At 38.6% G+C, this 13,123-nt stretch overlaps 1 protein-coding gene across 2 annotated transcripts in view; it reads right to left on the bottom strand.

Annotated features, from left to right (window-relative positions):
* The window catches only part of TAF4B (TATA-box binding protein associated factor 4b), a 157,546-nt gene extending 148,910 nt beyond the window's left edge, over positions 1–8,636 (bottom strand). Inside the window, exon 1 of one of the 2 annotated variants that reach the window (XM_074276957.1) lies at positions 7,551–8,636. In XM_074276957.1, the coding sequence (XP_074133058.1) occupies positions 7,551–8,007 (457 nt within the window). In that variant the 5' untranslated portion in view covers positions 8,008–8,636. The remainder of the gene's footprint in view (positions 1–7,550) is intronic. The other variant, XM_074276965.1, reaches the window with a different exon arrangement.
* Positions 8,637–13,123: the final 4,487 nt, after the last annotated feature.

Here is a 13,123-nt window from a genome sequence, read left to right as displayed (position 1 = left end):
GACAGCTTGTAGGTTCAGACAACCCCTCAGACATAATACAATTTCAAGACTTTCTTGCCATGAGCTAAAACACATGCAAGTCATGAGTTCAGGCAGCTGAGAGATACCGTAGATATGGTGCTGGATTTTGTCAGGAAAAGTCTGTGTTCAAAGCTTATCTGAAAGCACTAGCTGTATGACCCTAAGCAAGTCACTAAAATTCAACTTGTTTCCCCTGCTGTAATATGAATATAATAATAGCATCTACTTTATTGAATGGTTATGAAGATCAAATGTGCTAACACATATAAAGTATTTTGCAAATCTTAAAAAGTACTAGCTATTATCATTTTTATTATAAGTTTTAAAAATCAAGCCCTATGTGTGCTTTTTAAGATTGAGGGGAAAGTGTGGAAAGGACCTAAATTGCCCCCCAAAAAAACCAACGAAATGGAAGAAGGTACACTTTACAACTCTGATTAAGAGAAGAATGCCCAATGCTTTGCTTATTTAAAATTTAAAAAGGCTTTTTGCATGAACAAAATTAATGATATTAGGAGTAGAATCTATACCTGGGGAGAGTCTTTATATTCAACACTAACCTCCAGTATTTTTATAGACTTGACAAGACTATGAGGCATTTCCCAAAAAACAGTTGGCCAACCGATATAAAGAGAATTTCAAAAAAAGGTAATCAACAACCATTTTTAAAAATACACATAATCACTGGGGAAAATGCAAATGAACACAATTGGGATATTTCTCAAGCAGCCAATTAAAAACATAATTAAAAACTAAAATAGTCAGTGCTTCAAGACAGAAACACACAGGGGCACCTAGATGATCCAGTGGATAGAGCACCAGCCCTGGAGTCAGGAGGACAGGAGTCCAAATGTGACCTCAGACATTTACCACATCCTAGCGGTGTGACTTTACCCCAATTGCCTCATCAAAAAAGAAAAGAAAAAAGACAGAAACATTAATTTACTGTTACTAATACAGAAAACAGTTGGGAATTAGAGTAAAGTAACTAAAATGTTTATACTCTTTTGATCCAGCAATTCGTCTATTGAGTATAAATCCAAAAGATCAAAAAATTAAAGGTTCTCTATATACCAAAATCACAGCACTTTTTGTAGATACAAAGAACCAGAAACAAAGTGGTCACCTACTAATTAGGAAATCACCAGAAAACATAATGGCATACATCAGGAAATTATGAATGAAAAATTCAAAAACATAAAGATTTGCTTGAACTCAACAATAAAATAAGCAAAACTAGAAGAATACATCTGATAATTTCAAAGAAAATGACAAGATAACTAAAAGAAATTCATTTCTGAGAGTAGCTAAAAACCCAATAAATAATCCTAGAACAGATAATGAAATGTATCTCCCTCATCTCAGTACAAGGAATTATTGCAGAGTGAAGAAAGCAGAACCAGGACAGTATGAATGCTAAAATAATGTAAAAGAGCATTTGAGGGCAACAAAGATTAGATCAGATGGAATTATAAATATAGATTCCAGGTGGCATATTGGAATACATTTTTACTAAATAGAGGTGGGGGACTACTGTTTATAAATGTTACAAATTGTCATTTCTAGTATATGAGTTTCACTTTATCTCTTTGTGTTGTTGGGTGATAGAAATTATTGAAAAATGATTTTGGTATAAATAATGTAATGCATTAAGATATTAAAAACAGAAAGACCAGAAAAATATGCTTTTTAAAGCCATATGCATTAATATTCCAATAACTTAGCTTCACTAATCCATTAAATAAGATACATTGAAAATCCAATCAACTCCTCATAGTACCTCAGATTCAACATGTCTAAAACAACTCATTTTTCTCCTAAAATTCATACTACAGTAAATCTCATGACCACCACATCTGTTAGCATTTGATAAAGCTTTGCCACCTTCTTTCTGAGTTCAAATCTCCCAATTTTTACATCTGTATTTGGTAGTCATCTACATTTACTATACAGAGATTCTTTTATTTCTTGAACTACACTTTAATTGTGAATTAAAAGCATAACATGCACAAGGCTATTAGATGCTAGAAACAGGAAAAAAAATTCTATAGATCTATATATACTACATCTATAACTACCTCTATTTATAGAGATAAACAGATATTTATACATATGGATAATCAGACTTGATAGCTGATCTTCACTTCTCATTTAAGCTCTAATCCCATGCATCTTTTCAAGTGCCTGCTAAAGATCTTCACCTAGATATCCCATACACATCTCAAACTCAACACTGTCTAAAATATAACTAGTCATCTTGGGTTCACAACCTAGGAGTCATCTTCAACTCTTTAGCCTTAATCACTAAGTTGATAAATCTTAATAATTCTACTGTCTCAACAAATTAGACCAGCCCCCTTCCCTCTATTTGTGATACAGCCAAACTAGTTAAGTCATCATCATCTCTCACCTCAACTAATGCAACAATCTCCCAATTGGTTTCCCTGGTTACAGTTATCTCTCCCTCTCCAATTTAACCTCCATAAAGCTGCCAGCCAAAAAAAAAGCACAGGTCATTCCTCTACTCAAGAAAATTCAGTGGTTTCCAGATACTTTGGGGAATTAAATACAAACTTCTGTAAGCTGAAGCCCTATTATAAAAGGCTTTCGATGTCATCTTTCAGGCTTATTACCATAAAATACTGTATACTTCAAATTGGCTGTGCCCCTTATGAATCCAATATTCCATCTGTCTCCAAAACACTATTACAGAGCTGTTCCCCCTATTCCTTAACAAATATTTAAAATGGATTGTATAAATTCAACTTTTTCCCCTCTAAACAAAACAATGAGGGAGGATTTAAGTGAAGCACATCCATTATTTAGAAATATTTGTATGACCTTATATTTTGTTCCTGTAAATTTAGTCAAGCAATAATTTGAGTGGGTTGATCAATAAAAATGCTAAAGAAAGTGGAGAAGTTGATTCAAATAATCCAATATCTCTTGGCAAAATAAATGGTATTTTGTATTGGACTTGATTGCTCATGGGAAAAATCAAGGCCCAGGATCCCTTATTCCTTTCTCTTTTTCTCTATTCTCTATGGAAGTCAAAGAACCCCTTGCCTCCTGACCTTCTACTTTTGAGCCCCTATTTCAATCTAATCTAGGAGACTGACTCAATTTCTTCTTATATTCAAATCGATCCTTACTTAGTATCACCTTAACTCTAAGCTTTCTCCCAAGTCTACATTATTTTCTTCTTCCTTTAATTGCCAAAACAAAACAGAAAAACACTAACCAATGGCTTTTACTTCCTTCCCTCACATTCACTTATCAATCTAAATTCTTATCCTTCTTGACCTAATTATAGCTTCTGAGAACTTAACAAGTCTTTTCTTCTGGATACTTTGTTTATAGACACTGTTCTTTTCTGGATCTTCTATCTAACAGATTGAGCTTTCTCACTCCCCTTTGCTTGATCACCACCTTCTATACCTCTAGCTGGATATGGTTTTGTTCCCCAGTTTTGTCCTGTACACACACACACTATAGAATATATATATATATAGAGAGAGAGAGAGAGCGCTCTAAACACCTTCAATCTCTAGTCTCACATTATTATGTGTATATATATATATATGTGTATATATATATGTGTGTGTGTGTATACACACACTATAGAATAGAGAGAGAGAGAGAGAGAGAGAGCGCGCGCTCTAAACACCTTCAATCTCTAGTCTCACATTACCAAATGCCTTCTAGACATTGCAACTTGGTTGTCAACAAAATACTGAATTCAAAATGTCCAAAATAAAATTCATTATATACCTTTCTAAACCAAAATTCCTCCAACAAATTTCCCTGTTTCACTTAACACTAAAACAATAACAAAAAAAAAAAAAAAAAAAAAACAACAACAACAACAACAAAAAAAACTGCATCATTGAAACAAAAATTTCATCCTTGAAATAAAAATAAAAATTTTTATCCTGTTATCTCTTGTTTTCTTTACCATAGATTTATTTAAAAATGCAACATCCACTGACACAAGGCACTCTTAATTCTGGTCCTTCTATTGTTAATGGCATCATATTTCTGATCACTAAGATTGACAATCTCAGTCATCCTCGCACTCTTATTTTTCTCTCACTCCACCATATTTATCAATTGCCAAATCTTTTGATTTCTATCTCTAAATATGCAGGATCCACTGTATACTCTCCATACACACAGTCAATCACTAGTTCACCTAGACTAATGTTAATACCCTCCCAACTGAATTCCTTGCTTCCAATCTCTCTCCTCTCCAATCCATCCTTCACATAGCTGCCAATATAATATTCTTCAAGCACCAGTGTGCCCATGTCATTCCCCTGCTCAAACATGTTTAGTGGTTCCCAACTGCTAAGATAAAAATAAGCCCTTGACTATATGGTTACAGATTTTTCCAGATTTATCTCATTTCACTCTGCTTCATATAGGTTACATTCCTGTCAAACTATTCACCAAACTCTGTATTCTCAGAAACTTAATAGTTATTTCAAAGTTCCCTCAGAGAACATACAATCCAGTCCACTCCTAAACAAGAATCCAGGTATACCAATTCATTCCACTTTTGGATAGTTATGAAGAAGTTTTTCTTATCATCTCAAACCCAAATGGCTCTTTTTATAACTCCTACTCAGGGTTCTTTCTTTTGCCTTTTGAGGCCAAGTGGGACAAATCTCTGATAAAACTTTCAAATAGTTGAACACAGCTACTCTGTAACCTTTAAGCTTTCTCTTCTCCAAGCTAAACATCCCCAGCTCCTTCCACAGAGTCTCATGGGGAATAATCTCAAGATCCAATTTGATCACTTCCTTGGGAGCTGAAGCTGCCTTTTATTTTCTTTGTGTCCCTAGTGCATAGTACAGTGCCCAGCACACTACACATAGAAGTTTAATAAATACTTATAACCTGAATAACTGGCTCTGGATACTTTCCAGTTTATCAAGGTCTTTCCTAAAATATAATGGCTGGGTTCAACATAATATTTCAAGACACAGTCTAATGAGAACTTTCATAGTCCTGAACATTATCTCTTAATGGCAGCCAAAAATTACATTAACTTTTTTGGAGGTGGCATATTACACTGCTGACTCACTCATCCTGAGTCTATACCACTGGAATCTCCAGATCTTTCTCTTCCCCCATCTTCCACTTGAAGTTGATGTTTGGAACTCAAGTGTAAGAATTTTCAACTTGATCCTTATTAAATTTCATGTTATTAGCCAATTAGATGGTATAATGGAGAAATCAATGTCTTGAGTGAGGAAGACTTTTCAAGTTCTGGTATGTGACCCTAAGCAAATCATTTAACATCTCCTGGCCTGCAGTTTCCTCCTTGATAAAAACAAAGATGATAACACCTATTTTCACTGGATTGTTTGTTATAATCAAGTAAAACTATGTATGTAAAGCATTTTGTGAATGTTAAAGCACTTCAGAAATACTAGCTATAAGTAATATTATTATTATATTCTCTCTCCATTGTTTTCCAGTTCACCACAAGATAACCTCCAGACCCAGAATGTACTTTCTCAACTCCTCTTAGAATCCTTTCTTTGGAGGTCCTTCAGCTAAACTGCCAATTCCTATGTAAAGTCCTACTTGATCCCCATAAGATTAGTGTAGTCTCAAATTACCTGCACATATGTAACACCCTCCCTTTTAAACACAAGCTACTTGAGGGTCTTAGTATCCCCAGTACTAGCAGAGAACTTGGTACACAGTAGGAACTAATTATTTGTTGAATGAAATTAAATTTTAGAACAAAAAACAGGGCAAATAGACAACCACACAATAAGCTTGATATAGTTATAGACTGGGGGAGGGGCTTTTATATGATGGCATATTTTCCCATGGATTTCAGAACCAATGTATGATGCCAATCAAGTTTAACACAGGAGATTGCATTGTTTGGATCAATTGTTTATCTATCGCCTTTACTGTACAGAACTCCAATTATTCCAATTATCATTTTACCTGTGGGTAAAAACTTCTCCAAATGAGAACAGATGTGGTTCATTTAAATTTCACAAAAATTATTTCGGCCAAAGAAAAACAAGATTACTCAACTTAAATATCTGTTATAGGCATATTCTTATTAACAAAATGCATCAAACTTTAAGCACCTACCATAAGAGGCTCAGGAGATAGGGATGGTTTGGGATTTCATCAATATCAGAATTTTCCTATACAGATTCAGTAAATAACTTCTCAATTTAAAGTCTTATCAGAGAAAAGAAGAGATTAAGCCTATGTGTTTGCCAAAGGTCACAAAATACAAAAGTTAGAACTTGAACCCAGTTCTTTCTGACTTCTAAGTCAATTTTCAATGCACTAGACTAAGACTAGTGTGCTGGGGCTACAAAGACAAGGCCTGGACTACCCCTGCCCTCAAGGAACTCTAATTAAACCAAATACTTTATGTTCTGCCTCTGGGCAAGTCATTTAATTGTGGAACTATTTCTACAAAGGAAAAACAGGAACACAGCATTATCTTCCTAAGAGTGGAAGGGAGAATCTGACTAAAGTGTGGAAAGCTCAAATGCCATTATGGTCTACAAACGAAAGGCAAGGCCTATCTGAGCCCTCCAATTCAGAATCCCACCCCCAGTTTTTCCCAACCAGTAAATAGTTAGCAGCTGTTTCCCACCTAACCAGTAGGGATGGTAAAAACAACTATGAAGCCTTGCCAGCCCCCAGTCTTGAAATCTTCTGAAAGGTGAGATGATTTCACAAAAACACAAAGTAACACTTTCAAATGCAGGTAAAAACTGATTCCAAAAAACGCTATTTGTATTATGAATAAAAGATAAAATGCATGTGCCTTAAACACAACTGAAGCATTTTCAAACCATTTTTAATAACTCTAGACCTTTGGTTCTATTTTATGAACTAGGTCACTTACTCTGTATGATGTAAACATTGCTATCATAAATTAATGATCGAGCACAGTAAATAACCAGCGCAAGGAAAACAAGCAGAAAGAGGACTTAGGGGAAAGTGCGCTTTTCTCCCACCCATTACAAAGAGACCCTTTGGAACACCCTCTCCTGAGGCAACCGGGCGAAGCGGCAGGTTCTCTCCTCCAAAGGAACTTTAAATGGATTATAGATGATACTAAGCGGTGCGCCCGTCTCCCGGGAATCGCTAAGGCCTTGCTGCCAAGGCTGCCTCTCAGCTTCCACTGAGTCACCTGGGAGAAAATATCTTCTTCCAGAATCGTACCAAGAAAAAAAATACAGCAATGACTCAAAAATAAAGGGGGGGGGGGGGGGGGGAGACAGAGCTGCTGCAAACGGGTAATAAAACCCAAGTTACCAGCAGGCTCGGATTCGGTTTCGAATAAGATCCCGCAAACTCAGAGTGTGCGTCAGGTCCTTCAGGAGAGCTCCCATGTAGGTTTCTGACACATACTATGTAAAATGAAATGTAAAAGGAAGAGTGAGCACCGGGGCCCCCTCTATAACCTTCCCTAGGTCACCTCGGATGCCACCCACGTCATCGTGGCTGGGGGGGAGGGGGAAGAGTAGGAAACTTACCAGGGGAGAGCTGGAAATTGGCAGGCAGTTGGATCGTAGTTGTGTTGGGGGCTTTCGCGGTCACAATTTGGGGAGCGGGCAGCCTGGGACCGCTGCTGGCTTTGGGAACAGTACTGACAGTGGCCAGTTTGGTCACCAGGGCCCCCAAAGGGGCCGCCTTCACCAGCGGTTGGGATGCCGCGGTCACCAGGTTGAGATTCATGGGGGCCTTGGTGTTCAGGGGCACCGGGGTGCCCCTCAGCGATGACGGGAGCGCGCTGCCGGCGGCCGGAGGGAGATGGCTCTGGACACTCCCATTGGTCAAAAGCGCTGGGGCCATGGTCACCGTCCCGGGGACGCCGAGACCCGTCGGGGAGGGAGCGGCGGCGGCGGCGGCACCTTGTTCAGAAAGGCCGGCGGGCATCCCCCTGACCGAGGCAGCTGCAGCTGCAGCGGCAGCCGCGGGGCTGCTGCTCATGGGGGAGAGGAGAGCAGAAGCTTCGTGAACGGTTCCCGGCTCCAGAACTGTGCGAGCTCCACAGCATAGCGAGCCAGTCTCCGGGTCCGCTGGAGAGAAGTCAGGGGCCGGCAAGGCGGAGAAGCCCCGGTCCCACCAGAGCGGCCCGGGGGCCGCTCAGCGTCGCGGCGGACACGCCGGCAGGAAGCCCATGCTCCCGCCGCCCTGGCCCCAGCGCTTCCACGTGGGGCTGTTCCCCGCTCGCCAGCCGGCCGGCCCGGAGCCTCAGCAAGATCCCGAGCCCGCGCCGCGACCCCAGCTCATGCTGCGGCACTCGCTCTCCGGCTCTCCCTGGGCCCAAACTTGTGCACTGACCGCGGTGGTCCCGCCGCCCGGCCAGTCACCCCCACCGCTGACCGGTACACACGCACGCACACAAAAGGAAAAATACACGGGAGGACAGGGGCAGAGGATAGAGAAAAACTTTAAAAAGAAAAAAAAAAAAAAGGAAAAAAAAAAAAAAAAAAAAAGGAGGGGAAAAACCCCGGACTTAAACGTAAGCCTCCTACTTATCAGCAGAGCGGCAGCAGCTTGTCGCTGCGCCGGCCATGTTTATATAGCCACGCGAAGGACGCGCGCACGCGCTCTGAGCGCCGCCTCCACCCCCCCTCCCGGGTTTCCCTGAAAATCGGCCTTGTTGATTGGCCCTGAAGAACAATCGGGATTGTGACGTCACAGGGGACGACTCGAAAGGGCGTTCTCCAACCTAAAATTATGGGGGAGGGAAAGGGGGGAGGGTCGAGTTGCCGGGCACCCACGTGGGAAACGGGTAAAGAGACCAGTATGTTGGAAATGGAGACCGTGGTCATGTCCTTTTCCCGAGCGCATTTCTTCAGGGGAGAACTGATTCTTTGGAATGGAAGAGTTGAGGTGCCTCTGAATTTCTAAACAGATGGGGATTGCAGTGAAATGTACATGGTGAAAATTAATGAAGATGAATGCCAAATCCTTCCATTCCCTTTAAAAAATATATCTATTCTGCAAACATGGGACGGAGGAGAGAAATTCAGTTCAATAGCAGTATACATGAGAAAGGACATGGGCATATTATTTAACCTAATTCAATGCATGGCTAATCAAACAGCTAACTGAATTAACGTATTGCAGAAAAATGCTAATATATTTCTTTTCCTTTAAAAAAAAAAAAAACTGAGATTGCATTGCAAAGACTTTTCAGCCTGAAAGAAAACCCATGCCATAAAGTTGAGAACGTTTGATTTGGACTCTCCCCAAGCTTGGGACCAGCCCGGGTCCAGCTCTCCTGTCCCCTCACTTTGTAATAACAACATGCATTTATTTAATACTCTTACGATTTGCAAAACACTTTCCTGAGAGGTAGTGTGTGAATCCCAATTTTGTACTTGAAGAAAACAGGCTCCAAGAGTTGCTAGTGTCAGTTTGACATAATCAAGTCAACAAGCATTTATTAAGTGCTTATGGGCCAAGGTTATCTATGTTCTCTTAACCAAATGTCGGTGGAAATGTCTTTTCTCTATAATATCAATTAATCAATAAACTTTAATTAAGTATCTAAGTGCCAAGCACTTTGGTAAGCCCTGGAGATACAAAGAAAATCAAAAACACTCAGTTGTCCAGGAGCTTACAATTTAATGAGGGAAACAATATGCAAACAACTAGGTACAAAAAAGATATATACAACTTCAATTGGAAATTCCTTTTCGCAGAAAGAAAGGGAATGAAGAAATACTTCTTATAGAAGATGGATTTTTAGCTGAGACTTCAAGCAACCCAAGAGGCAGAAAGGCGCGGGGAGAGAATTCCAGCCATGAACAGCAGACAGTGAAAGACATGGAGGAGGAGAGATTGTTGTATGTGAAGAATGGCAAGAAGGCCATTGTCACCATATTCTCCAATACACGGAAGAGAGTAAGGCTTCAAAAGATTAGGAACAGAAGAAACTTTGGCCAAGTTCCAGCTTCATTTTTCTGAATAACAATGACACTATTTGATATGGGTCAAATGTGTATTTTTTCTACTATACAGTGCTGTCTCACCTGTATTATTTATAAGCTTTAAGCTGCTGCTGCAGTCGATTCCTATCTGACTTTTTATGACTATAGTAGGGGTTTTCTTGACAAAGATACTGGAGTGATTTTTCCTTTCCTTCTCTAGTTCATTTTACAGATGAGGTAACTGAGGCAGAAAGAAGCTATGACTTACTTGTCCAAAGTCATATGCAACTGAACTAGTTTTACAAACACTGATTAAATGAAAACTTATCTCAATCAATGGGCAGCTACATGGCACAGGGGATAGAGTGTTAACTGAACTTGAGAGGGAAATGGCTAACCATTCCAGGATCTCTACTAAGAAAATCCCAAATGGGGTCACAAAGAGTGGGACACACCTGAAACTGTTGAACAGCACAAACAATAAGTCATAATAAGAATGAGCACATGAAGGGTCCTGCATTGCTTCTCCACAGCATGACTGTTTCTTGTTTATTTTTTGGTTCCACCTACTTAAACATCTCTATTTGATTCTCTATGGTCCTTAAACATCTCTATTTGATTCAGAAAATTGGTATTGTGAAGGAACTTCTCTTTTCTCCAGGAATATTGGTCCAGAAACTTAACAATTGCCCATAATATGCCCAAAAGCCCATTAAAAGCCTTAGATCCAATATTACTACTGGGTCTGTATCCCACAGAGATCATAAAAGAGTTAAAGGACTAACATGTTTAAAAAAAAAAAATGTAGCAGTTTTTTTTTTTTTTTATAGTGGCAAGGAACTGGAAATTGAGTGGATGCCCATCAGTTGGGGAATGGTTTAATAAGTTATGGTATATGAATGTAATGGAATATTGTTCAATAACAAATGATGAGCAGGCTAATTTCAGAAAAGCCTGGAAAGATTATATGAATTGATGCTGAGTGAAGTGAGCAGAACAGAAGTACTACTATATACAGTAGTAGCAAGATTATGTAATGATCAACTGTGATAGACTTGGTTCTTCTCAGCAATATAGTGATCTAAGACAATTCCAATAGACTTGGGATGGAAAATGCCATCTGCATCCAGAGAAAGAACTATAGAGACTGAATATGGATCACCTTTTTTGTTGGTTTACTTTTTTTCTCATGGTTTTTTTCCCTTTTTGTTCTGATTTTTCTTTTACAACTCGATAAATATAGAAATATGTTTTAAATGATTGTACATATATTCTATGTGTGCTTGCTATCTTGGGAAAGGGGGAAGTAAGAGAGAAGGAGAAAAAATTTTGAACTCAAAATCTTACAAAAATGAATGTTGAAAATTATCTTTACATGTCATTAGAAAAATAAAATACTATTGAGAAAAAGTATGTACAATTTGGAGTTGTACATAGATTACAATAATTTCACAGAAAATTTAAATAGGTAAAATTTTAGCTGCTTTTTAAATTTTTTAATTCTTTAGCTCTTTCACTCTGAAGCAACAGGGTTTTGCAAATGGTTGATACTGACTGTATTAAAATTTTTTCTTGTTTCCTGACTCCCCTTTATAAACAGTATAGTAAGTTTATAAATAGTCATTATAAAGGGTAAGGCCTTAAGAAGGAAACCAAACTTGTTTAAATAGAATCTTGCTACCTCCAGGCCAGGCACTTTATCCACTGCTATCTAGCCTTCCCTACAAAAAGTTATACTGTTAGGTCCAAGGAAAATCAAGAAAGAAATGATTGATTATACTTTGTTCTTTCATAGGGGGACATCAGCCATAGAGTAGGACTATAAGTCTAGAGAACTGTTCTGATATATGGGGAGAAATGAGCTCAGTGGATGAATAGGTGTGACTATTAACTCTTAAATGTCTTTCCTCCTAGGGATGCCTCAGAGATAAGGAAGAATTCTAGATCTAGAGGAATATATAGGTCCCTGAGAGAAGAATTTATTTTTGTTGTTGTTCATAGTCCATTCCTGAGACAATAAAAGGGGATGTCTTGCAAATGAATTGTATTGAAGTTAGGCAGATTTGTGTAAAGTCATTAGCTTTACCTTCCTGCAGACTCAAGGGAGTCCAATGGCAAGACAGAAGCCAAGACAATGGGCAATGTCTCCATTCATTAGAGAGGAAGGAGAGTTACCTTTCAGAATAGGTATGAGAGCTTTGTGTTTCCTGTTTTCTCTTGAGTGGAATAAAGTCTGCCCCCTTTTTTGTGTATTGATAGCCTAAATTCTTTTTTAAAAAATATTTTTATTGAGGTTTTTTATTTTCAAAACATATGCAAGGATAATTTTTTCAACATTAAGCCTTGAAAAATCTTGTACTCCAATTTTCCCTCCCTCCCCCCATCCCCTCCCCTAGATGGCATGTAATTCAATATATGTTAAACATGGTAAAATATATATGTTCGATTCAAAGTAGGAATACATATTTATATAATTATCTTGCTGCACAAGAAAAATCAGATCAAAAAAAATGAGAAAGAAAATAAAATTCAAGCAAATCGCAACAAAAAGAGTGAAATGCTATGTTGTAATCCACACTCAGTTCCCACAGTTCTCTCTCTGGATGTAGATGGCTTTCTTCATCACTAAACAATTGGAACTGACCTGAATCATCTCACTGTTGAAAAGAGCCAAGTCCTGAGGAATTGATCGTTGTATAATCTTGTTGTTGATATAACCTCAATTGTTATAAGGGATTTGAGAGCCCTTAAACTGTATCTGGAAAGATCTAGATATAAGATACATTCTAATCATCTCAAGGAAAACACTGGTTGGGATAAATTGATATATCTTGGAAGAAAATATTGGGTGAGGGCACAAACCAGAAGTAAGAAGACCCTCAAGACTGAACTTGGGTTAAGTAAAACCAGAGCTGGCATTCTAGGCCATGGATTATGTTGTTATTCTTCCATTATATCTGACTCTTCCTGACTCCATAGAGTCATAGACCATAGCACACTAATCTCTTCTGTTTTCCACTATCTTTCAAAGTCTGTCCAAGTTCATGTTTGTTATTTCCATGACACTATCTATTCACCTCATCTTCTGTCATCCCCTTTTCCTTTTGCCTTCAATCACTCCCAACAAAAGGGCCTTTTCTCATGAGTACTGTGGCCAAAACATT

Source organism: Sminthopsis crassicaudata, chromosome 1, assembly GCF_048593235.1.
Source record: "Sminthopsis crassicaudata isolate SCR6 chromosome 1, ASM4859323v1, whole genome shotgun sequence".
In the NCBI taxonomy this organism is placed as follows: domain Eukaryota; kingdom Metazoa; phylum Chordata; class Mammalia; order Dasyuromorphia; family Dasyuridae; genus Sminthopsis; species Sminthopsis crassicaudata.
The sequence above is the reverse complement of the archived record's forward strand: the minus strand, read 5'-3'. Positions and strand labels throughout refer to the sequence as shown.